This window comes from Canis lupus, chromosome 2 (genome assembly GCF_048164855.1).
Source record: "Canis lupus baileyi chromosome 2, mCanLup2.hap1, whole genome shotgun sequence".
Classification (NCBI taxonomy): domain Eukaryota; kingdom Metazoa; phylum Chordata; class Mammalia; order Carnivora; family Canidae; genus Canis; species Canis lupus.
The window spans coordinates 55,369,552-55,396,082 of NC_132839.1; the positions used below are offsets into that span (position 1 = coordinate 55,369,552).

At 48.7% G+C, this 26,531-nt stretch overlaps 2 protein-coding genes across 2 annotated transcripts in view; one reads left to right on the top strand and one right to left on the bottom strand.

The window, feature by feature from the left end:
• ZSCAN2 (zinc finger and SCAN domain containing 2) overlaps nucleotides 1-4,822 on the top strand; it is a 40,328-nt gene extending 35,506 nt beyond the window's left edge. The window contains 1 exon segment of the mRNA XM_072800692.1: nucleotides 2,076-4,822. Within this exon segment, the coding sequence (XP_072656793.1) occupies nucleotides 2,076-2,783 (708 nt within the window). The 3' untranslated portion in view covers nucleotides 2,784-4,822.
• Nucleotides 4,823-13,017: 8,195 nt separating this feature from the next.
• Nucleotides 13,018-26,299, bottom strand: WDR73 (WD repeat domain 73). Its single transcript, XM_072800723.1, has 8 exons — nucleotides 26,210-26,299; nucleotides 25,616-25,683; nucleotides 25,191-25,279; nucleotides 23,487-23,575; nucleotides 22,805-22,869; nucleotides 16,283-16,447; nucleotides 15,612-15,986; nucleotides 13,018-14,710 (listed from the first exon to the last, which is right to left on the bottom strand). The coding sequence occupies exons 1-8, from the start codon at nucleotides 26,248-26,250 to the stop codon at nucleotides 14,475-14,477; spliced, it is 1,128 nt and encodes a 375-aa protein (XP_072656824.1). The 5' UTR covers nucleotides 26,251-26,299; the 3' UTR covers nucleotides 13,018-14,474.
• Between the last annotated feature and the right edge of the window lie 232 nt (nucleotides 26,300-26,531).

Sequence of the window (26,531 nt, forward strand, 5' to 3'; positions counted from 1 at the left end):
CCTGGGAGGTACTTCCATTCTCATCTCCCCTACCACTTCCAGATATGGGAACAGAAAGCAGACTACGTAAGAACTCCCATGTCCTTTCTTGCTTGTCCTTGAGCAGGACTCCCAGTTCCCCAGCCAGAGGGGGTCTAAAGTGGGAGGGAAGTAAAGAGCCTCTGAATGCTGATCTCCAGGACTTTCGGAGAACTTCCTGTGCAAATGGGAAATGAATGAAAGCTAGGATGGCACCTATAAGGAAGTCTGACCCGGAATTCTGAACATGGACAAAGCAGCACCGAGTGAAGGCTGGGAGAGCACCTGCTCGCTTGGCCTTCCCGGTTTTTTACTCTGAGGTGCTGAAACAGCAGGTGGTGGCAGAAGAACAGGAAAGCAGGTGGCACCAGGAAAGCCAGCTCTCTTTATTGACCTTGGCTTACAGATATAAATAAATTATCAGTGTTTATGATTTCCCTTTCAAATTTCTTTTTTTTAAGGCCCTCTTTTTAAGTAAATTCTACCCCCAACATGGGGCTTGAACTCATGACCCCAAGATGAAGAGTCAGTCATATGCTCTACCAACTGAGCCAGCCAGGCACCCCTCCCACTTAAGTTTCAATCTGAATTTTTTTTTCAAATATTTTATTTATTTATTTATGAGAGACACGGAGAAAGAGGCAGAGACATAGGCAGAGGGAGAAGTAGGCTTGATGCAGGGAGCTCGATGCGGGACTCGATCCCAGGACCCCGGGATCATGACCTGAGCCAAAGGCAGAGGTTCAACCACTGAGCCACCCAGATGCCCCTCAATCTGAATTTTATGATTAACTATCGTATAACCAGGTTAATAGAAAAAGTGAGCCTTGGCAACCCCCAATTAAACTGCAGTCAAAAAAATAAAATAAAATAAAATAAACTGCAGTCAACCTCCGATTATTAGAGGGGTGAATTTCTCATGGTTCAGATGAGCTTCCCTCCTTGATGGGGCTCAGTCATTTTGCTGTAATGTGAGAGGATCCAATATAGTACTGTTCTTCCCCCACTCAGATTCTGGACCCACCAAGAAACATAAGAGTAACCTGTTGAGATCAGAATGGCAGCTTTCTAACGAGTAGAGCCACAGGACAATGTGGCTTGATGGGTAGCCACAGTGGGCTTCCTCACACTGAACCCCAGACAACCATAGCATTGCCCACAGCGTTGCCCTGCGGGCATGGAGCCTTCACTGCTGGGCTTCTGAGCCATGTGTGCCCAGCTCCTTGTTAATGGAAGGAATCCTTCCTCCTACTTGAGAAGGAAGGGGGTGGGGAGGGGCCAGAGTTATTCTCAGGCTTGTCCCTCCACCCGGAAGGCAGCATCAAGAAGAGAAAGGTACCTTTTTAGTACTGATTGCCAGCCAAGGTGGGTGGGAGGAGAAGTGAGGAGCCACGCTCGGGGGCAGAGGCTCTTAGGAGTAGGGAGAGGAAGAAATGGGTCTAGACCATGCCCACCTCCCTTCCTTCAGCCTTTCTCCACACAGCCTTCTTGTTTGAAGCTGGGGGAGGGAGGAAGGCCTGCAAGTTGGCTGTCTGACCTGTGGTTCAGCCAGATTCCCATTTCTGTGTTCCTTAATGGAAAGCTGACAGTTTTCTGTCACCATCAAGAAATTCTCAGTGTCCAGAAGGGGCCTCCTGCACATTGTTTGCATTCTTCTGAGCTCAGAAAGCAGGTCACATTTACGGTTTCATCTCATTCTTTCAGATCGTGACATGAGGACAGAGGACAAGGAGAATTCAAGCCAGGACATCTCAGTGGAAGCAGAGCTACAGGGAGCACAGTTAGAGAGACCCCAAATAGATGCTTCCCAGGCCCCTGATTGGAGGAAAAACTGGGCAGGCGAATGTGGAGTGGAAAAGCAGTGGGAAACACCCTCAGAAGACAGACAAAAAGCACTCTTCCCTCCAGAAAGAGATGTAGGTAAACTCCTAGATCCTCAGGGAACCTACATAGGAAGGAAGGCCTGTCTGTGCTGCGCATATGGAAGGCATGTCAGCCAGAGCTCACACTTCGCTGTCCACAGATTAGCCCATACTGGGGAAAAGAAACCTTCCAAGTATGGCCATTGTGGGAAAAGCTGTGGCCGAAACTCACATCTGGTTTGCCACCAGAGAATCCACATTAGGGAGAAGCCCTACAAATGCCCTGAATGTGGAAAAGGCTTCAGTGATCCTTCCAACCTCCCAGCACACCAGAGAGTCCACACTGGAGAGAAGCCCTACAAATGTGGAGAGTGCTGGAAGAGCTTCAACCAGAGCTCAAGCCTTACTCTGCACCAGAGAGTCCACACAGGGGAGAAGCCCCATACGTGCACTGAGTGTGGAAAAAGTTTCACCAGTATCTCACACTCACACTTCAGTGCACACCAGCGAACACATACTGCTGAAAAACCCTACCAGTGCCCTGAGTGTGGGAAAAGGTTTAGCAAGAGTTCCACGCTCACCAGCCATCAGAGGATCCACACAGGAGAGAAACCCTACGAATGTCTCGAGTGCAGGAAAAGTTTCAGCGACCGCTCAAACCTCATTACCCACCGGCGAATTCACACTGGAGAGAGACCCTATAGATGCGGGGAGTGTGGGAAAAGCTTCAATCAGAGCTCCAGTCTCATCATCCACCAGAGAATCCACACCGGAGAGAAACCCTATGAGTGTGCTGAATGTGGAAGGCAATTCAACAACAGCTCACATTTCAGTGCACATCGGAGGACCCACATGGCAGAGACTCAAAATGTAGTAGGAGCATCTTTAAAACAGCAAGCCTAAGAACACTGCAGAATCCATTCCAAAAATGGTTTGTACTGTCCTGATTATCTATCACGACACCCACTCGAAATGGAGAGAAAGAATTTAGATCCCAGCCCAGTAGATGTTATTTTGTTTCTCTCTCTAAAAACTCACTTGGCTTATGAAATACTACTCAGGGCTTTCTTCTACACACTGTTGTAATGGAAGCTCATTTGCAGAGAATTCAGAGACTGGTTCTGAATTTGACCAGGTCACCATTACAGTATGTGTCCACTATGATCCTATGCCTTAACTTCCAGGCTTGGTAAGCTGGGGGTGGGAGTCCTGTCCCCGAGACCCTCCTCCAAGGATGGGAGCCTCCGCCCTGCTGTGTGGCTGGCACTGTGGCTGGCTGGCTCGGGCACAGAGCAGCACGTGCTGAGCTGTCTCTTCTCAGCACTGGGCAGCTGAACTGGGATTACTTAACTCCCTATACTTTTAAAGATCTTCTATGATCCTCCCTATAGGAAGATGGGGGCCTGGGAACTGCCTCCATTCTCCGCATTCATTTTCTTAGGATTTATATGGAGTGACTGGAAAGGAAAGCACTCTTATCACATTGGAGGAGGGCAAAGGAGAGGAGATCATCGCTGGAGGTTGGCTTTCTACATCATGACTTACCCTTCCTCTCAACATATTAGGTCGAATCATAGGAGATTGCTGTTTTGATCTCCAAAACCAGCAATTTCATGATTCAACCTAAACAGACTTTTTGCAGGGTAGAATTACTCCAGACTGCCAGCAGGGCTGCTGCAGAGCCTTACAGGTCCTGCTGTGTCCTAAGATACAACACTGGGTTGAGGAGATCACAAACAGGATGGTGTAGTGGAGAAAGTCTTTTCTGTTTGTAAATATATCCAGAGCAATAACTAGGAACCATGGCATTAAGAGGACTCCCAGCTGGAGGATCTGCCTCTCTACCACTGGCCTCTGACAAGTACACTAGCTCCTCCAGGGGAGGCCGTGTCCTGGTCCACAGGTTCCTGGAGATTGGGGTATCTCTGTGAGACCAGAGCACAATTCCTGGGGGCACACTCTGACACACAGAGCAAATGGTGCTCGGAAATAAGTTGAATACAGTTTCTCCCTCTTAAAATAGTTATCTTTGGGTGGCTCAGTCGGTTAAGCGTCTGACTCCTGAGATCTCTTCTCTATCTTGTGCCTGGGAGTTCAAGCTCCACGTTGTGTCTCATGCTAGATATGGAGCCTGCTTAAAAAATAAAAAAGTTTCCTTTGTGCATTTAACTTGAAAGTATTTTCCCACAACTTTCCAGAATCCCACCAATTATAAAACAGAGCACTATCTATTCATATGACAATTTCATATAATTAGATTTATAAAATGTGATCAAGTAATGAGTCTTTTTAAATGAACATAAAAGAACTTATTCCAATAAGTGTTACCTGTCAGGCAGTCATTCTGATGGGCTGTGGACTGTATTTGTTGTCGCCATATTGAAGACATTGAGTTTTCCTTTGAGATTTGTCTTCAAACCACCTCAGAAGGCCCCTCTCTATGTTTTTCCAGCACAGAGTAGTCCCCCGCACATAAGAAGGGCTTAGTAAACACTGTTAGAACCAACAGTTTGGGGATCCCTGGGTGGCGCAGCGGTTTAGCGCCTGCCTTTGGCCCAGGGCGCGATCCTGGAGACCCAGGATCGAATCCCACGTCAGGCTCCCGGTGCATGGAGCCTGCTTCTCCATCTGCCTGTGTCTCTGCCTCTCTCTCTCTCTCACTGTGTGCCTATCATAAATAAATAAAATTAAAAAAAAAAAAAAAAAAAAAGGAACCAACAGTTTGTTACCTAGCCCAGTTGCCTCTCTTATCCACGAGACTTGGCTCTGCCCAGTATCTGCTTTCTGAAAATAAATTCCCTTCAAAGGATGTCAATTTGTTACCATCGAGGAGACTTCAAAGACCCTATTTTTGGAGATGGTTTTCAAAAAGATCCCAGAAATTTGAGTTCAGAATGTTTTTGTAAGGCCAGGAAATAAATCTGACGTGTTATTTTAAATCATTTACTCTTTTGAATGAGAAAGTTTTTTCTTGGGTGGAAATTCATCATACTAAAACCAATGTGGCTGTGCTTTATAAAAAGACTTTGGAGGTAACCAGATTCCCTTTTGGAAACCTTTGCCATCATACTTCTTTAGAATGGAACAAGGAGATTCAAATATAATATCCACACAATTTCATCTCACATGTATTTTCCCCTTAGCAAAGCAGTGGGAAGACTGAGCTGGAGATTGTAGATCTTTCATACGGATTGTACAATCCTTGATGCAATAGGACATGTAAAGGCACTACTTTCAGTTCTCTGCGGAAGACTAGAGCAGGGTGTTAACACTAGGCGACTATCACATGGAGAGGCTTCCCAGGGAACCAAATGCAGTATGTACTTCTTACATGGTCTGGATTTTGATTTGAAGCTAGTCATCTGTTACATTGCTCAGGAGTGTTTTGATTTACCCATTTGTCCACCATGGTCCTTGGCATGAGCAAAGCTCTGGGGGCTTTTATTTTTAGCTCAACTCAGACTCACAATCACGGCTTCAGAGTTTTTGAACCAGGCAAGCAAAGTGGCTTTTGGAAGCTGTTTCCTTGGAAATCCCTCAAGATGAAAATAATAAAGAAAGTTCTAAGTGGGAATGCATGAAATTCATCTCTATCATAACAGTTGCAGGAGATGACACAGTCAATCTAATTATGTGTTGCAAAATTTTAACAGAAGCAGCTCATAGCAAAACCACTGGCTCTTATTCTCATTTACAGATAGCAAGAAATGGGAGTTGGGTTTCAGAAGCCAATTCTGCTAGCTGAAGCTGATGCAAGTATATTCACCCATTAGATAAATGAATTCCAACTGCATCCTATTTGTGGAATGGTCGAAGGGTGAGCTGCTTTTGTCAAGTTGTCATAGAATCAGCCCCAGGCCAGAGGCTTTGTGAGCCTGAGGTCCCCCAAGGCTGTGCCAGCCACATGGGTGGGGCACACCTGCTGACCTGCACGTGATCCAGGCCTCCCCTCAGCCCAGAAGCCCCCCCCCCGCCATACACACTGGCTTTGCTAGCTCTGCTCCCCCAGCAGAGAACACGACCCTCCCTTCAGGTCTCTCCAGACTCCATCTTCCAGAGTCTTCGCAGTTCTGTTAGCCCTCCAGTCAGGAAGGCAGGGTGAAAGGAGAGCAGTTCCGCTCATTGCCTACTGAGGGAGGCAGGCCCTTGCGGAGCCCTTCACTGCAGTGTCCTATAACCATCACAGCTGCTGCAGGTGTGGGGCACGTGGGGCACGTGCAGAGCTGCACCTGGGGCCCCCCAATCTTTCTGATTCCACCACGGGGTGGGGGACCTTGATCACCCTATTCTCAGCCCCAAGCTGTGCACTCTTGGGAGCCACGGCGGCTGTGGGGGCTGGGCTGTGAAGTCTGCACACAAGGGAATGATTGTGTGTGCTCAGAATGACTCCTGAGAGTCCCTGCCACAGCCCAGTAGGCAAGGACAGTGTCTTTCTCAGGCCTGTGAGATGCTAATGTGCAGCAGAAGCCTACCTTTTGCAGCTGCTCTGGACAGCTGGTCCCCTTTGCCCTGGGTCGTGGGTGCCCCTGCATCCAGGCCACAGCACCTCTCTGTGCTCCGCGTTCTCATCTGCAAAACAGAGAGGTGGTTGAACTGTCACTCCTGGTTCCGAAGTCTGATACCCCAAACACATTGCCATCATCCAGACCCATCACCCTCGCTGCAGCCCCAGGGTCTGTCCCTAGTGTTGTGAGGCCCTGGCCAGAGAACACAGCGCAGCCCTTGTTTAATTTTTTTTTTTTTAAGGTTTATTCATCTATTCATGAGAGACACAGAGAGGCGGAGACATAGGCAGAGGGAGAAGTAGGCTTCCAGTGAGGAACCGGATGTGGGACTTGATCCCAGGACCCTGGGATCACGCCCTGAGCCAAAGGATCAACCACCTAGGTGCCCCAGTACGTTTGCATTTCTGTGCAATTATCCCACCATCCAACACCAAAGCTTTTTCATTGTCCCAAACTGATGTGAACTCCCCATGGACTCTCACCCCAGCCCCTGGCAACCACTCTTCTACTTTCTCAGTGAACTGGCCTAGTTCAGGTCCCTCGTGTAAGCGAAATCATAGATTTGTCCTTTGTGCCTGCCTTACTTCCTGGCACTGGTTCTGCCCACGCCCAAGGGGGTAGCACCAGGCAGAGAAAATCCAAACCACTTCACTGACTGGTGATACTTCCTAGACAGAATGTAGCCAAAGCGATAAATGAGAGCAGATCCAGAGGCCACAGATGTGGGCGCCTGTCAGATGTCCTTGCTCCTCCCGCCTGGAGGAGGAGTACCTGCCCTCGCCCAGATAAGCGCAACAGCCACCTCCCTTACCTGCTCTCTCTGGAGCCGTCGGGGACGCGGCACGGCACTCAGGGCCCTTACCGACCGGCCACAGCCTGTTCTCTCAGTCGTGTTTCCAGCTTACCTCGCTCCCCAGGCTGGGGCTGTGCCTCTTCTCACTTCGTCCTCTCCCATGCTGTTCCTTCAGCCTGGAACAGCCCACCGTCTCCTTAGCTGGAGGGAAGGGTGCAACTCCCATACCCCCTTTCCTGATCACAGCTGGTCTCTGGCTCTCGCTCTCACGACCCCTTCCCTCTCAGCGGTCCTTCGATGCCCCACCAGCAGGGCCAGGCCTGTGGATGCCCGCGCCGCCCACCCCGGCGGCCAGCGTGCTGCTTCGCACACAGCAACCGCTGGGGGACGCCCGCTCCCTCCCTCGGCCCTGACTGGACCCTTACTGGACTCCCACTGGACCCCGACTGGACCCTTACTGGACCCCGACTGGACGCCCACTGGACCCCGACTGGACCCTTACTGGACCCCGACTGGACCCTTACTGGACTCCGACTGGACCCTTACTGGACTCCGACTGGACCCTGACTGGACCCCGACTGGACCCTGACTGGACCCTTACTGGACTCCGACTGGACCCTGACTGGACCCCGACTGGACCCTGACTGGACCCTTACTGGACTCCGACTGGACCCTGACTGGACCCCGACTGGACCCTGACTGGACCCTTACTGGACCCCGACTGGACCCTGACTGGACCCTTACTGGACTCCGACTGGACCCTGACTGGACCCTTACTGGACTCCGACTGGACCCCGACTGGACCCTGACTGGACCCCGACTGGACTCCGACTGGACCCCGACTGGACCCTGACTGGACCCCGACTGGACCCTGACTGGACCCTTACTGGACCCCGGCTGGACTCCGACTGGACCCTGACTGGACCCTTACTGGACCCCGACTGGACTCCGACTGGACCCTGACTGGACTCCGACTGGACCCCGACTGGACCCTGACTGGACCCCGACTGGACTCCGACTGGACCCTGACTGGACCCTTACTGGACCCCGACTGGACTCCGACTGGACCCTTACTGGACCCCGACTGGACCCCGACTGGACTCCCACTGGACTCCCACTGGACCCCGACTGGACCCTTACTGGACCCTTACTGGACCCCGACTGGACTCCCACTGGACCCCAACTGGACCCTTACTGGACCCTTACTGGACCCCGACTGGACGCCCACTGGACCCTGACTGGACCCCGACTGGACCCTTACTGGACCCTTACTGGACCCCGACTGGACCCCGACTGGACTCCCACTGGACCCCGACTGGACCCTTACTGGACCCCGACTGGACTCCCACTGGACCCCAACTGGACCCCGACTGGACCCTTACTGGACCCTTACTGGACCCCGACTGGACGCCCACTGGACCCCGACTGGACCCGCAGCGGTCACCAGGGCGGCGCTGTTGGCGCTTCCTTCCTGCGCCCGGGTCTGAGTCCTTGGCTGCGGGTCTCCTGGCCGCCTGTGCTTCCCTCCCGGCGCGGGCTCCAGGCTCGGAGCGCGGCTCCTTCCGCAGACGCGGGCTCCGGCTCCCCAGAACCCCAACCTCGCACCGGTGGGGCCGCCCCCCGCCCCCCCAGGCCCCGTTAGGTAGTTCGCACTCACGAGCGCAGCGTGCCCCGCCACCGCAGCGGATCTGGCCCGGGCACAGGTCGGTCCCTGAGCCCGCCGGCTGTGGGGCTGGCGAACCTCCCTTCCAGAAGGGTCCGGGAGCCGCAGGCAGTTCCCAGCGAGCGGCCGGGGCTGAGCCTCCAAGGACGGCCTTTGAGACATCCCTTGCTCCTCTGACGTGCCTGGACATGCCTCCTGCTCCGCCTGGCGATTTCCTTCTTTATCATGACACCTTCTGTTCTAGAACACACCCTCTGAGCACACACGAGCAACAGCCGCCCCAAACCGAATGCTCACCTTGGCTTTTCTGCCGTCTGTTGTTTCTTGCTTCCTCCTTTTAATCTCTCCACATTGCTGTTGAGCCTTTCTCTTGTATTTTGAATTTCTGTGAAGCTAAAACAGCTCCTGAAGGCTCTCTCCCTCCCTTGCTACCGAGTCTCCACTGTCTGTGCCCCAAGCTGAACTGGAGTGGATCCCATGCCGACTTCAATGTGAACCGCTGATGGTCTTCAGGCCCCCCTAGGGCTGGATGCTCCAGGGCTTCGTCCTAGAGTAGCTGAGAGAGTCCCAGCTGTTCCTCCCTGGGGACTGCATAGGTTCCCAAAGGAGCCTTCTGGAAACTGGAGGGGAGGATTTGTAGCTGTCCCACAATTTGGAAGCACAACTGGCACATGGTGGCAGAGGCCACACAGGCATAATGACTGAGACTGTCCCACACAACCCACGAGCTGCTGGTGTGTGGAGGGCAGGGACTGTCGGAGTGGTTCACATCCTCGCAGCATGAGCATCACCTGGGAACTTACTCAAAATGCAAATTCTCGAGCCGCATCCTCAAACGTGAGGTGGCTTTATCACGTGGTGACTCGGCCAGGTGCAACCACTGTGGAGGCCGAGAAAATTAAGGCCGTTCTACCTTAAGTTCAGCATTAGCACAAGTACAGCCATCTCAGGCCCCTGTGAATAAGAGCTGAACTTTACCTTACTTCAGTTAAGCCCCGTATCAGAATGAGAACAGAGCTCAATGCCCTTGAAAGCCCCACATCAGAATGTAAATAGAACTTGAGGAATTCCTCCACCTCTTCTGAAGATCCCCTACACCAGCCCGTAAAACTAAGCTGGAACCCACCTCGGGGACCAAGTCCCTGCTCCGCTGTGGCTGTGTCGGGTATACTTGGACCCAAGCTCAAGCTTGTAAATAAACCCTCGTGTGTTTGCATCGGTGTTGGCTCCTTGGTGGTTTCTGGGATATGTAATCTTGGGCACAAGACCACATTCCCCAGAATTCATTTCCCTGTCTGTTTTCAGGTAGAGCGAGCCACAGGAGTCGTTTGGGGTGAGATTTGGAGATAGTGAAGGGGCAGGCATTTTTTTTTTTTTTTAAGATTTAATTTATTTATTTATGAGACACACACACACAGGCAGAGGAAGAAGCAGGCTCTGTGCAGGGAGCCTGACGTGGGACTCAAACCCGGGTCTCCAGGATCAGGCCCTGGGCTGAAGGTGGCGCTAACTGCTGAGCAACCCGGGCTGCCCCCAGCAATCTGTTTCAACCAGTCCTCTAGGCGATTCTGACACATGTGAAAGTTTGAGAACCACTAATGGAAGGGAACTTTTTTATATCTATATAAGGACAGTTTCGCACAGTTTTAATGTACCTGAATTTCCCAGAAACTCTACTATGATATAAAACTAAGGAAAAAAGTACTTTCTTTTGTTCAGAACTTTTCAAGGAGTTTTGTTTTGTTTTTAGTTTATTTCAGTAAACTCTCCCCCAACATGGGGCTGGAACTCACGACCCCAAGATCAAGAGGTGCATGCTCCGACTGAGCCAGCCAAGCATCTGATTACATTGCTATGCAGAAGTATGAACATTTATGTATTGAAATACATTATTTTGTATTTATACTGGTTTTAAAATTGTAAGTAAGCAATTTTCCCTGTAAAATTTTACTTCAGGATACTAAAGGGGTGTTTACAGAAGGCATGTTGGGGTACACAGTGTTGAGGGCCACTGTCTTGTATTAATAACAGCTTGAGTGAGTGTGTCTGTGTGTGTCTGGGAGCACCCACAGTTTCTGGGCCACATTTTGGTATTATGATTATAGGAATTGGGTAGTTCCCCAGATATATATTTTTTAAGATTTTATTTATTCATGAGAGACACACAGAGAGAGGTAGAGACATAGGCAGAGGGAGAAGCAGGCTCCCTGAGGGGAGCCCAATGTGGGACTCCATCCAGAGACCCTGGGATCAGGACATGAGCTGAAGGCAGATGCTCAACTGCTGAGCCACCCAGGTGCCCCTTCCCAGATTTTTTAAATGAAAATGTCTTTAGTTGGGGCACCTGGGTGGATTAGTTGGTTAAGTTCTGGTCCTGATCTCAGGGTCATGGCCATAGGGCTCTGTGCTCAGTGGGGAGTTGGCTGCTCCCTCTCCCCCTGCTCTCTCAAATCTTTTTAAAAAAGAAAGAAAATGTCTCTGACATGGGAATTTGCCTCAAAAGTTTGAAAAAATGTACACACAAAATTACCCTACCCCCAACATCCCTTTGGTGCTACTTTCTTGAGTATTGGATAATTCAGATTTTCTACTAAAAAATAGTTTACATTGTTTTTAAGAAAACTGTCTTGAGATTTTCAAATTAACATATAATTGTTACACACTGTTCTCTTATAACCTTTGTTCTCTTTTTTTTCTTTTTCTTGCTTAATTCATAGGGACTTAGATGTAGTGGATTTGGGTTCCGCCTCTCTGCTGTGTACTGCAGGTGCTGCCTCCTGCTCACTGCACCTGCCTTTCAGGGCCCCTGCTGGCAAGCCACCCCCCCCCCCCCACACACACACACTCTGGTCCCGGCACACACAGGACACTGGAGGGCAGGAGAGGAGCCAGGGAGCTTCTCTGGGACTCCTGCAGTCTCCGGCTGTCTCCTCTGCAGTCCTAGCTCCTGCCCCAAGGTCACAGCCCCAGGCCAGGCCAGCAGCATTACTGTGTTCCATTGCCCCTGGGACGCCCAGGGTTCAGCTCCAGTCACTCCCCCACCCCACTCCTGGATCCCTCTCTGTAACTTCCTGCTGCTGCTCCTCCCTCAGGGCCCCACCTTCCCTTGCATTCTCTTTCAGACTCATAACTAAATTCCTGAAACTGAATTACTAGGTGTCGGTTCAGTTTTTCAGGCTGGACCCTGAGTGATGTGGATTTTTATGCTATTTTCTAGCAAGGCAGATTTTGAATTGGTGCATCAATTCCATTTTCTAAATGACTCGTTTCTTCTTTCATTTGGTGAAATAATATAGCTTAGCCAGTGGTGTGCTGCAGTGTTTGCCAATTTCTGTGGGGTAAGTATGTCCATCATGGCCAATTTCAAACTGTCAGAGTGATGTCACCAACAGAGCCGAGGTCTACAGGACCAGCTCTCCCAGGTGGTGGTGGTGGTGTGTGTGTGTGTGTGTGTGTGTGTGTGTGGTGATGGGCATGACAGAAGATGATTTCAGAAGATGGTAAAAATGATCACATATTGAAACTGAATATTTTAAGTTAAATTTCTCCAATATGTAACATTCTCTCAATTTCACTGTTAAATAAAATCATTTCATTTGAAAATGTCTTAGGTTTTTCTCACTTCAAGATACTTCCTAAGTGCTATGAATTGAATTGTGTACTGCCGCCCGCTCCCCCAGATTCTTAGGTTTCAACTAACTAACTAACAAACTAACTAACTAATTAACTCCCAAGGTGACAGTATTTGGAGATACAGTCTTTAAGAGGTAAATGAGGTTAAGTGAGGTCGTGAGGGTGAGGCCCCAATCTGAAAGGACTGGTGTCCTTATAAGAGGACAGAGGCCAGAGCTCTTTCTGCAAGGACACAGGGAGGCCCGGTGAGCACACAGAGATGGGGGCTCCCACCAGCCAGGGCCAGAGGCCTCAGGAGGAAATGTGCTGGCACCCGGCTCTTGGACTTCCAGCCTCCAGAACTGTGAGCAGTGAGTGTCTGTGGTGCTGTTAGGGCAGCTGACCTGAGAATACAAGTATGCTCACCGACAGAAAACCAGGACACATGATGGCCACGAGCTTGTTTGGGGTGACAAGAAAGTTTTAGAAGTGGTGACGGTTGTACAACATTGTGAATGTGCTTAATTCTATTAATTGTATACTTTAAAATGAAAAGGACTGGCAAATTTTTACATATATTTTACCACAATCTTTAAAAAATTAACAATATACCCAAACCACCAAATCGTACACTTTCAGTGGGTGAACTGCATGGTGTGTGAATTATATCTCAATAGAGCTATTTTTTTTAAAAACTCAGAGCCCGGGATCCCTGGGTGGCGCAGCGGTTTAGCGCCTGCCTTTGGCCCAGGGCGCGATCCTGGAGACCCGGGATCGAATCCCACGTCGGGCTCCGGTGCATGGAGCCTGCTTCTCCCTCTGCCTGTGTCTCTGCCTCTCTCTCTCTCTCTCTCCCTCCCTGTCTGTCGATCATAAAAAAATAAAATATTAAAAAAAAAACAAAAAAAAAAACTCAGAGCCCAAACTGACTAGTAATCAAATAATTTCAAAAGCAAACCTGCTGAAAATTCCTTAACAAGTGTGATAGTGAGAGATGGTATGTAACAGGGATACAGGTACACTTTAATATTTGCTATGGGCCAGGAGCATCCCTTGGGCCTGTTCCCCTGGAGTCTCAATTTCACACATATAAGAAGACTAAAACTACAAGTAATGATTTTTCACCTATCAGACTGGCAAAGGTAAAAAGCCAGTAGGGAGACTTGGCTGGTGAGGAAAGAGGGACAGACCCCATCACTGCTGCCATCATAAATGGCACAGTCTCCATGGAGGGCACATTGGCAGTACTTATAATAAGGACCTAAAAATGCACATATCCTCTACCTTAGCAATTTTAATTTTATAAATTTATCCTACAGGCTTTTGTTCCTGAGTACAAACATTATTCATACTATTTGTAACAGCCAAAGATCAGAAAACTTTAACCATCACATAACAGGAGACTGGATATATGAATTATGGTTCCACTGAACATTGGTCCCATGTACAGCTGGGAGCAGGAACCATGTGCTGTTGCTTTGTGCCTCCTGAACTGGGTTGTCACCTTTATCAGGTGTCCAAAGCAATAATGCTTTACAATTTGGCAAGTTGGTAGGTAAAAAAGGCATAATCTTGTTTTAATTGCTATTTCCTTCATTGCTACTGGGGTTGACTTTTTTTTCATGTTTGTTAGCCCTTAGATAGTTTGAGTTTTGTAAAAAAGCTCACAAAACATGTTTACATTTGTTGCCTTTTTTTGATTCTATGATATTGTAAACAGACAGGGATAAAACATCGCTCTATATTCTACTCTTGGATTGAGTGGTAGCTACTAAATATTTATAGTGTCATGCATCCTATTTTTTAATACATCACTTCTAACTTTCCCAACATCCCTGAGAGGAAGCTACTACTATTATCATTTTACAAATGAAGAAACTGGGGGCAGGAGAAGCTGGCTAACTTGCCCAAGGCCACCGGGCTGGCAACAGGGACCTACAGTCACTGGAGTCCTAAATCAGCACATTGGCTATACAGCAGCTCCTCCTCTTCTTAGAGGCCTGGGCAGAAAGACGCTGGAGTCAGCTGGACGCATGCATGTCTACCCAGTCCCACACGTGCAGAGAGGCATCGCTTGCTGCTGATAACAAAGTCCTTGGCTTGTGGGGGTGCCAGGTATGGGTAGTGACCAGTGGAGTCGTGTCTGTCTGATTGCCTTCCAGGAAAATGTGACCTCTGTGAGTGAAGAGAGGTTCTACTTGGCTCCCCATTCCATCCCAAGATGTGGTATCATAGACCTGGACCATCCCATCAAAACCTAAGAAACACAAGAAAAGAGAGGATTGCTTCTGAATCTGTAAAGTAGTTTTTATTGTTTGTTCATTTTTTAAGTTACCTCTATTGCCCAACATGGGCCAGAGTCCACATTCTGACTGAGCCAGCCAGGTGCCCCAGAAATAATTTTTAAAGTTTGCTCTCTGGTATCAAAACAGGCTATAGGATGAAAAATCAAATAATAACAAAATGCTTAAGGCCAGGGGTGCCTGGCTGGTTCAGTCAGTAGAGCATCTGACTCTTGATCATAGGGTCACAAATTTGAGCCCTACATTGGATGGAGATTACTAAAAAAAAAAAAAAAAAAAAAGCCAAAGGCCAGCTGAACGCCATGTAACCTCTGTCCTCAGTGTCAGCAGTTGATGACTTCACAGGGCATGTGATGGTGTATTTCTGTCGTTCATCTATTATGTGCAAGGCCCAAGGCCAATCCTGGACCTGGGTCCTTCCCATTGACTTTCAGCTACCCTCCTGATTAGATAGATACCGTTACTCAGCTAGAAACTGCCAGGCCAGACCCAGGGGCTTGCTGACCCAGCAGCCTGCTATAATTCGGAAAGCAAGTAGACTGAGAAACACTTCTGTGATCCTCTCACCTCTTCCTGGCACAGCCCCCTGACCGTCCTAGCGCCTCCCTCTCTGTAGACTTTTCACCAACCTTAGCACCAAATTCCTGCTCAGGGAGGAACGGCCTGCTACTAATGTGAAAGTTTAGCAGCCAGAACGGGGAAGGGCCTGTCATGGAAGAACCTGGAAAGCTGATCTGGAGCTTCTCTGTGAGCAACTGTCACTTCTGGGGCCAGATTTATTATGGGGCTGCTGGTTCCTTCCTGAACACCACACAGTCCTCCAGGTAACAGACACAAAATACCGCTCAGCAGTACCTGAAATGGCCAAGCAGTTGTCCAGGCCTGGAGCCCATGTCACTCGCAGCAGCTCTGGGTCAGGGCTAGGTGCAGACACCAGGCACTGGACGGAGCTCACAGGATGGCAGAGATCCCGGGGGTCAAGAAGACAGAGCTGCCCGTTTGAGCCAAGGATGGCAACGCTGGGCCCAGGGCTCCGGACCTTGCCCCCAACTTCAGCACACCATCTCCCTCTAGCAGTGCCAGGGCCGCCACGGCCGTTGCTGACATTCTCTGACGGCGCCCACTTCTGGCGGATGTCGACGAGCCCCAGCCGGCCTGAGGCACAGCAGAAGGCAAAGGTGTTTGTGTCCAGGACCTGCAGGCTACTCAGCTCCTCGCTGTCACTGACCCCTGGAAGACAGATGGTGACAGACAAAAGCTGCTGGAGTCGCAGGAGTCTGGCCAGTCGCCCGTTTCTTCCTCTGGAAGTCTCCCTCCAGCCCCAGGCACTTTGGCATGCTCTACCCAGCTGGGTTGGTACTGGTCCCTGGGACTGCCTCCTCTAGCCCCAGAACGGGGCCCCAGGGCCTGCCTCGCATCCATCTAGCTTCCCTAGCACTGGGCCCATGCAGCTGAACTTAGTTCTTAACACGGCAGAGCACTGGCAGATGGGAGTTAGCAGGAGAAGCCACAATGGATGAACGTACCTGAGGTGTATGTGGTCTTCTGGGATTCTAAATCCACGACCCTGAGACTGCTGAGCCTCACCCCATGGAGGACTCCGGGTGTTGTCGAAGAGAAGATGGCCACCCTAGGCCACAGACTGTCCTCCTTCTCCTGCACAGCAATGGTGCTGACAGCCTGAATGACATCTGGAGGAAAGCACAAGAGGCTAAAACCCAGGATACTGATGAAGGTTTGAAACAGAACAAGTGGGCAGCCCAGGTGGCTCAGTGGTTTAGCACCGCCTTTGGCCTAGGGTGTGATCATGGAGACCCAGGATCGAGTCCCGTGTTGGGCTCCCTGCACGGAGCCTGCTTCTCCCTCTGCCTGTGTCTCTGCCTCTCATTCTCTGTGTCTCTTATGAATAAATAAATAAGATCTTTAAAGAAAAAAAAAAAAACAGTAAAAGGTGAAGGCCAGCCAGCGTCTTCCCTTATACATTCAGAAGGTCAAGGAAAAAAGGTGCCTGACAGTTGGCAAGAGAGGATATGAGACATAAATGCTCTGGATTACATTCATGTCTCTGAAACTGTCAGAAGCAGTTTAATTCCTTTATCATTTGTCTTACAAACAGTTTTGCAAACGGGAGATAATGAATCATAGCAGCCATCTCAAAACCCCAAAAGCACTTTGGCTTTTTTATAGTTTCACAAAGAACAAATGAAGATAGAAAAAAAAAACAAAGAGCACCCTGAGGATGTCACACCTCAAGTGAAAGTCACAGGCAGAGTTCATGAACAAACAGTATTTCTTCAAAAACATGTTCAAGCAATCTGCAGATGCCTAGCAGGTAAAGGTCACCATGCCAACGTCTCCAAACGTGAATGGGCAAGAGGGTCCATGTCGTTGTTGCACCAAATGGAGGAAAGACATGCAGGCGTCAAGGTGGATCGTTTCAGTGTGTGTCTTAGCCTGCTTGGTCCTCGCCTCTGCATCTACATTGGAGGCTTCTCTGAACATAGCTCAGAGCAAGGAGTCTGCTGTACAAACTACTTTGTAGGAGACACATTATTTCCATTTTACATTTTCTCACTCCAAGAGAAGTGCATTACTGGGTCTCCATGTTCTCTGAGGAAAACGGACATCTATTTTTTAAATTCCAAAGTGTAGGCAGAAGTCAGAATGAGGAAGGAATGGACGAGAAGGAATACTAGCATGGCCTGCCAAGCAAGCATAAGGCAGCGAATCCCCTTGAGATCGTTCCCATCCAAAGAAGGCATGGGGGCCATGGCTGGGCGGGAATGCAAACGGCCCTTGGGTGCTGCTCCTAAGGCCCATGGACCTTCAGTGCCCCTGATCTAGACCTGCTGAACTAGAGGTTTGGCGCAGGCAGGACAGTTCAGCCTCAGGACCAGGCTTTGTCTCCAGGGAGTGCCGATGAGGCTGTGACTCAAACTCACCCTGGCACAGCTTCCCTGCATCTCCTGGGCCACTTCCCTTTGCGCACACTCTGAGGAACCTGGAACAGCTAGGACCTAGTGCCCTGAACCAGGGTAATGGGGCCTCAGATGTGATCTGTCCTCTGACGGGAGAAAGAAGGCAGCCAGGAGAAAGCCTTCAAAGACCTATTTGCAGTGGAAAATTTCAGACTGGAGAGGTACTCTGTAATTAAAATAGGAAAGAAACGCAGGTTTCCTCCACCTTCCCTCTCTGGTCAGTGGAAAATGCCCTCCTCCAGAGAAGCCACAAAAAACCAGCCCCAAAGAGAAAAGAGGAACCAGTAGGATAACAAAAGACACGATGAGGCACCTCCATGAATGTGGCCAGAATGGAAGGTCGTGTCTGAGGATTCACCTGACACAGAACAGGTCAGAGCAGAGGCAGGCACACTGCTTAAGGGGTCAGAATGGCACCCACACCTGCAGTAGTGAGCAAATTTATGAACACATCTAGAGGATGGTGGTGTTCCTGAGAGGGGCTGTTCAGCCACAGAGGCAAAGAAAATACTGGGGGCCTGTCCAGGGAAGAGGGAGCCACACCAGACTGAACACTGAACTTCAAAGTGGATAAAGCAGGTGACATTCAGCTGAAGCCATTAGATATGTATTCATCCAACTCAAAGGTTTCCATGGCCCCAGTGATGAGAGAAGAGGCCTGAGACACCACTCCAGGGCCCTGGATGGCATGAGGGCCCAGGCAGCAATGCTTTCATAAGTTGGATACTTTGTGCCAAACACCACTTCCACAATTTGGAAATCTTTGAGCTGATTCCTCTTGTTATAGTTTTGTTAAAGACTTTTTTTTTTTTTTTTTTTTAATTCATGAGACACAGAGAGAGAGAGAGAGAAGGCAGAAACACAGGCAGAGGGAGAAGCGGCCTCCATGCAGGGAGGCTGACATGGGACTCAATCCCTAGTCTCCAGGATCACACCCTGGGCTGAAGGCAGGACTACACCACTGAGCCACCGGGGTTGCCCTATAGTTTTGTTTATCAAGCTTTGATTAAGTAAGGTCTTCTACAGGGAAAGAATCAGGACCTGGAATATTCTACCTGCAGGAATACCTCTTCTTTCATTTATGAACTAAGGAAACTGCATTCTGGTTTCTGCAGCAGTCTTGGGAGTCTGGTGAGTACATCTGTCTCTAGAAACAATTCATTTAGGATGTGCTAACAAAATCAGGTTTTTGAGACATCAAGGCTGTGGTCAAAACCTGGACATTGGAAAATTCACCTTAGATAACACTATGCTTTTTCGATTTCTAGGAAAACAGCTGCAACCTTCCCCAGGCTCTGGAATATTCTGCACTAGTATCTAGGAGAACTCTGATTTCTTCTTCCCATGGGAGTGTCAAAACAAGTCCCTTTGGGCCATCAGCTTCCCTGGGGCTGGGGCTATAGGTTCTGTATGGCACCTGGTAGCCCAGGCCCCGTCAGGACAAAAGGCAGCTCCAGGTGCCTCCAAATGGTTAGCAAGACTCCTTTCCCTCTTGTTTTTAAACGACTGCTGTCCCATGCGGCTTATTTTTAGGCAAAGATAAAAAACAATTACAAGTTACTGGTATAAGGACAGACACAAAGATCAGTGGAGCAGAATTCAGAGTCCATAAATAAATCCTTATATTTATGGTTAAGCAACCATCTTTCAACAAAGGCACAAGGCCAATCACTGGAGAGAGGTTAGGCTTTTTGACAAATGGTGCTGAGACAACTGGATGCTTACATACAAAAAGGTGAACTTAGACCCTTATTTCACACTGTACACAAAGGTAACTCTAAAGAGATCGTAGGCTTAAGTGCTGGCACTAAAACAATAAAAATTTAGGGGAAAAATAAAGCATAGGGAAAAACTGTGGGGTAGACAAAGATTTCTTAAATATGACACCAAAATACAGTCCTTAAAACACTGAAGAACTGGACTTCACCAAAATGTAGGACTTTTTTATGCTTTAAAAGACACTACTGGGGCACCTGAGTGGCTCAGTCAGGTAATCAAGCATCTGCATCTGTAATCAGCTTGGGTCATGATCCTAGGGTCCTGAGATGGAGCCCCCGACTCCCTGCTCAGTGGGGAGTTTGCTTCTCCCTCTCTCTCTGCCTTTCCCCATACTTGTGCTCTCTCTTGTTTCTCAAATGAATAAATAAAATTCTCCTTCCTTCCCTCCCTCCCTCCTTCCTTCCTTCCTCCCTCCCTCCCTCCCTCGGTCCCTTCCTTCCTTCCTTCTAGGATTTTATTTATTATTCATGAGAGAGAGAGGCAGAGACACAGGCAGGGGGAAAAGCAGGCTCCATGTGGGACTCGATCTCAGGACCCCGGGATCACACCCTGAGCCAAAGGCAGACGCTCAACCCCTGAGCCACCTAGGCGTCCCATAAATAAAATCTTAAAAAAAAAAAAAAAAAAAAAAAGGCACACAGTGTAATGAGCGCTGGGTGTTATATGCAACTGATGAATCACTGAACTGAACTCTATCTCTGAAACTTATAATATATGTTAGTTAATTGAATTTAAATAAAGTAAAATTAAAACAAAAACACATATAGAACAAATCTAGAAGGTACAGAGGACCCTTACAACTGGATAAAGACAAAAAAGTCAATCAAAAAATGGGCAAAATATGTGATCAAATATAAGCACTGAGAAAAAAGGAGCATCCATGTTTTTGCTGGCTACTATAATCCCCAGAATCTTGCCCATTGCCTGACACATCAGAAGTATACAGTATTTGACTGAATGATGTTAGCTGCCGCTACAAATCACAGTAATAATAATTATCAAAAACATTTCTTTCTTTTTTTAAAGTAGGCTCCACACCCAACATGGGGCTTGAATTCACAACCCCAAGATCAAGAGCCACACACTCTACTAACTGAGCCACCTGGGGAGCCCATAAATGTTCTCTGACAGATCTGCTTCCAGGAACCAGCTCTAAGCAAAATAGAGGTACAGATCATGCTGCTGCTCAGTAAATACCCTACCACATTTTTTTTGGAGCCCCTACACCTGTAGTGAGATCAATTATTATTATCTAAATATAGTTACCACCAGATGTGGTTCTGTGCATACCCTGAAGTCAGACCAGACCTAAGTCTAGGTCATGCTACTGTCTTTGTGTCTTTCAACAACTTAGCATCTCTGGGACAGCCTGTTCTCAGATTCCTGAGAATTTAATGAGATCAGGCATGGAAAGTACTCAGTATAGTGCCTGGAGTGTAATATGTTTCTTAATATTACTATTACCTTATACAGATTATTGATTAATCTGAACAAATATCTATTAAAAGTACAGTGAAACCAAAACATCAAAGGGCCCCGGATGGCATGCTTGCTGTCTCAGCCTGCTGGAGGTGGGAAGGAAACAACAAAACTCTCTCACGAAGATCTGCAGAGGCATTTCACCAAAGAAGATACAGGAATGGCTAATAAGCACATGAAAAGATGCTCAATATTCTTAGTTGTTAAAAAGATGTAAGTGAAAGGCAGAATGAGAAACAATTTCATGCTCATTAGGATGCTTTAACAAATGTTGATGAGGACACGGGAAAATAGAAACCCTCATACATTGTTGGTGGGAATGTAAATAGTTAAGCCATTCTGGAAAACAGTTTGGAAGTTTCCTAAAAAAAAAAAAAAAAATCAACATCAATTTACCATATGACCTAGGAATTTCACTCCTAAGTCTATCCAAAGAAATGAAAACATATGTTCACACTGAGACTTGTAAATGATAATAGCCAAAAATCAGATCCATCAACTGGTGAAGGGACAGCCAAATGCAGTGGAATGAATACCTTTCATCCACAACAAGGAACTACTGACGCACACTCTACCACTGCCTTTTGTCCTAACCATGCGCCTGGGGTACTAGATGCCGTATCATGGTATGATGTAGCGGACCTCAAAGCATTGTGCTAAGCGAAAGAACCCACATACAAGAGACCACATATTGTATGATTCCATTGATATGAAATGTTCGGAAAAGGTAAATCTATTACAGAGACAGATAGTAGTGGTTGGTTAGGGCAAGGTGTGGGCATGGTGATTAACAATAAATGGCACGACAGGTCTTACTGGGGTTATGACAATGTTCTAAAACTTGACTTACAGTGCTCGTCACAAAACTTGTTAAATGTACTAGAAGTCACTGGATTGTACATTTAAAATGTGTGAAGTTCAATAACATTATAAAAAAACAAACAATTGTAATGACCAAGTAAATGAGGCAAACTAGACTCTAGAGTATTAGACAGCTGACAAAGAAAAAACAAAGGAAAGCCCTTTAAGTCAGTAATCTCGAAAAGCAAATGAGCACAAGAACTGCCTTTCTGTGCCAGTGAAGCTGGAGGAGAAGCCACCAGCTGCCAGCCAGTTTCTGGGAAGCATCCAAGTGAGGTGGTGCGGGGCCCAGGGGCAGAAGGGCAGTTCCAATAGTGGCTGCCTGTACTTCGGAGGCACACTTCCATTCTGGCCAACAAGGTTCTAACAGGAGGGATGGACGGGGCTGCATCAGGGCTGCCCACTCTCGGTGTGTGCCTCACAGGGGAACCCACAAACCCACTGCAGGAGGGAAATACTATTCCGCATGAGCCAACTTCTTCCCTTCTAGGAAGGAACAGGATTTACGTTTCCTGCTCCTTTTCTGATGCCCTATTAGGGACTGACTTCATGAAGAGGGAGACATGTTCCCTCATTGTTTCTCATCCCTGAGACTAGCATGGCTAACAAAGAGAAGTGACCTCCTTGCCACCGCTGCCACCTCCTCCTCCCAGAGGTGAGCTCACCTGAGTGACCCTAGCTCTGCCCTTGCCTCTACCCCTGTCTGGGGGTGCTCTGCCTACAACTGGGCAGGTAAACTGAATTCCTGAAGCAAGCTACAGGAAGCTCCATTCGGGAGTTGTATGCAATGCTGTGGTTGCTAATTCATCTTTGCCCACATTAATGTAGATACTGCATTTTAATTCCCACCTGGCTCTGAGACTACTTCTTAAGTGGCTTAAATTAGGGGGCAGGGGTGTATGGGTATCAGGCTTTCCTACAACCCAGCCCTACCAAGTCAAATTCACTCACCACTGTCCTCTGTGATCTGCCACACATGCAGGTAAGAACCCGGAAGACCAGTGGTTACCAGCAACCTATTCAACAGATAGGAAATATCAGTCCAGAGAGTGAGGAGCTCACCCACATACAGGTCCCCCCGCCACACACACACACTCCAGTCTTTTCCCTTCCCAGCCTACTCAGCTTGGGATCCCTACATTCCTCATATCCGGGAAGCTTACTGCAGAAGAGATCCTCAAGACCAGTCACCCTCATTTAACAATGAGGAGCAGGCTCACTCCACTTGAGGAATAGACCCAGAGCTTCCACATGGCATGATGTATCCTAGAGAGGACACCAGCATGGAGCACTGAACACACAACCCTAACCCGGAGACTCTCAGCCTCTGCAAACTGGGGTTGTTAGTCCCAACTACCTACCACCAGTTGAGACACTCAGGGCATCCTTTTACTCTATATTCCTTGGAACAACTCCAACGATCTGTGGGTTACATTAGTCCAAAAGTCTGTGGTCTGAGGGACCATCGAGCTACTGAACCATGGTTTTTTTAATATTCCAAATCTGGGTGTGTGTGTATGCCTGTGTGCTGAGGAGGGCAGGGGTAGAGGTGGTGATAAAGAGGCAGGATACCCCTGACATTTCCAGACACTCCATCCTGAATGAAAGGTCTGGGTCACGGAGTTGACCATACCTGGTGTCTGGCACATGCTTCAGATCAAAGACAGACGTGTCTGAAAATCCTCCATGGCATACCTTAAAATCTCTTTCTGGGAATAAGCCCTAAAATACAAAGCAGAGAGGAGGGGGTTAATCAGAGAGGAAGGGGGCTAATCAGAGAGCCTGCTTTCCAAAGGAACATTCCAGATGAGCTTTAGGTAAGATGCCAGATCTCAACCTGGAAGGAAGCCATGGAAGCCCACCAGCTGCATTGCTCTCCCTGCATGCCTGAGGGTGCTGCTACTTGGAAAAACTGGTCTCAGCTGCCTACACAGACAGCTTCCCTTCTTTCCTGCACATCCAAAACCCTTCTCCTAACCTGTACCTGGGCCCGTTCATTAGAGCAGGAGTGTTATACTCTTATTAGAGTTACAGAAGCTTCACAGTTTCATACAAGGTAGCTGGAATGTATCAGTCAACTAACCCATCCCCCACCTCCCACTGGAAGTCAGGTGGGTTCTTCTAAAAAAAAAAAAAAAAAAAAAGGTAACAACCACCAATTATCCAGTGCTCACTGCATCAGGCACTATGTTTAGTACCATATCTACTTTACCACACTGAATTACCCTGTCACGTAGGTACTGTAATTACCCTTATTCAAAAGTAACAAAACGAAAGCACAGGCAACTTCAGCGACTTTTCTAAGGTCACACAGGGATTATGCTGTGAATCTGAACCCCAGTCTGTCCAAAGTATATGCTCTTAGCCACTGGACTCCACTCTTGCCACATGAGGAACTGGAAGCAGAGGGAAAGAAGGTTGCCATAAGAAAAAAGAGAAAAAGCCAGCGGTGAGGTAGGTGGTAAATTAAGGTCTCTCCTCAAGGCTCAGTCTGGGTGAGCGAGCTCTTGGATCAAGCCTGGTGCAAGCCAGAGATCAAGAACACTGGGCGGGAAATTTCCCCAGAACAAAGGCCAGGCTGTCCTCAGATGAGTCTGGGCAATTTTACAGCAACAGCACGCAGCTACCAGCTCTTTTCTTCTTCACATATGCTCTTCTCTCAGCTTCTGAAACACTGATCTTTTCTGATATTTCTACTTCAAAGACGATTCCTTCTTAGTATTTGTTGTGGGTTCACTTTCCTCTAACCATTTCTTCAATGTAGTCCCTAGATTTCATCTTTAGACATTTGCTTTTATTCCTTATACATGACACTGTCATTCTAGGTGATCTTTACCATTCTAAGGGCTTCAGCCACCCTCTAAACCCTAATGACTCCCTAAATGTATTTTTTTTTAAAGATTTTATTTTTTAATTCTTATTTATTTATGATAGTCACAGAGAGAGAGAGAGAGAGAGAGAGAGAGAGGCAGAGACATAGGCAGAGGGAGAAGGAGGCTCCATGCACCGGGAGCCCGACGTGGGATTCGATCCCGGGTCTCCAGGATTGCGCCCTGGGCCAAAGGCAGGCGCCAAACCGCTGCGCCACCCAGGGATCCCTGTATTTTTTGATAAAGTAAAATTGACTTCTTTCTCTAGGAGCCCTCTGTAAATCTCAGACATTCTGTAGTATTTATCTCTGTGCATCTCTGCCTCCCTGGTAAGACAAGCAGGGCAGGAGCAGTGCTAGTCCCCCCTTCTAGTATACAGGACAATACATAGTAGACAAGAGGAACTCTCTAAAGGTTTAATAAAGGAGTAAAAGACATATACACTCAGTGACTATATTTCAGGTTACCTGGTTTTCTTTTACAGAAAGTCTCAGAGGTAATATCAGATGAAGAATCTCATTTTTTTTCAGGTTTTCATACTCAGCAACAAAGACTCCTGGAAAAAAGAGGCAGAAGTAGCTGTGACAAACTGCTAGAAAGATCCTGGACCATGGCTGGGTCTAGAAATTTCACCAGATCCTCCAAAGCAACAATAAATTTCTCTTCCATTGGTATGCATCTTTGTATGGAGGAATGGAAGGGATCTAGATCTTACTAAGAGGAATGTAAGCGTTGATGGGGGGGGGGGGGCGGGGGAATTGCTCCAAGTCCAAGAAGGAGGCCTCAGACTCCCAGAAGTGTGGGCTGGGTCTCTCCTGGCTGAGCTAGCAATAAGAGGTCCAGCCTGAGGAGTGAGATTCCATCTCCTTCAGGGCCAGGCAGGGCAGATCACCTTTGTCACCAATCCACTCAAGGACCCGAGTGGCTCCTGAAAGGTCGAATGCATGGAAATCTTGGTACCTGCATGATAAAGACACAATGTCACACGGTGCACAGCACTCTAGAGCTGTTAAAACTCTGGAATGGCAGCATGGTTCGGTGGGTGGGGGCCCAGGCTCCGGAGCAAGGCAGACCGGGGAGCCGGTCTTGTTGCACCTGTTAGCCCCTGTGTGACTGGGACCACGCTGGTCCCTGTATCCCGGGACCTCGGTCCTCATCGGTAAAATGAACTCCTAGAGGACCCGGACTTCCCAAGGTTGATGTGAGGAACCACTGGAACGATCTGCTCAGGGTTTCACTCAAGCTGGCGAAAAAGGGTCACTAGGGTGATTATTATCCTTGAGGAGCGCCGCTCTTACTAGCACCGCACCCCGGGCGGTGCCGCTTCCCAGATGCCCGAGCCCACCTCCAGGCGGAGTCCTCGGTGTCGGCCCCCCCCATGGCCAAGCTGGCCCAGCCCACACGGGGACCCCGTGAGCGCTCCACCCCGCGCCCATCTGCCCGCGCGGCCAGCCCCAGGCCCAAGCCGCAGGTCCATAGGATTTACAAGCGCAAGGATTCCACCAGCCAGTCCTCCGCGGCCTCCATGGCAACGCCGCTTCCGGTACCTCACTTCCGCCGCCGAGAACGCTAGGCACGGTCCTCTCGCGAGGAGTGGGAGCGGCCGACTCTGGCGGGGGGCGCGCAAGCCTGTGCGCCACCGTCAGCGCGCAGTGCCCCCGCCGGGCCGGGTCTGGGATTCTCCTGGCGAAATCTCCGGGTGGGGCAGTGACGTAAAACCAGGGGTTCCCTGGCTTTCAGTTCTGGGCGGGGCCTCATCAGGAACCGAATACGCGCCCGTTTCGCGACCGAGTATTTGCAGATCAGTG

Coding starts and splice junctions, on each gene's coding strand:
- WDR73 (XM_072800723.1), bottom strand. CDS start 26,250: ATGGAGGCCGCGGAGGACTGGCTGGTGGAATCCTTGCGCTT. Junction 22,870..23,486: donor AAGCATGTGCCAGACACCAG/GTATGGTCAACT, acceptor TCTGTTGAATAG/GTTGCTGGTAACCACTGGTC. Junction 14,711..15,611: donor CAACTGCTTGGCCATTTCAG/GTACTGCTGAGC, acceptor TGTGTTTCTTAG/GTTTTGATGGGATGGTCCAG.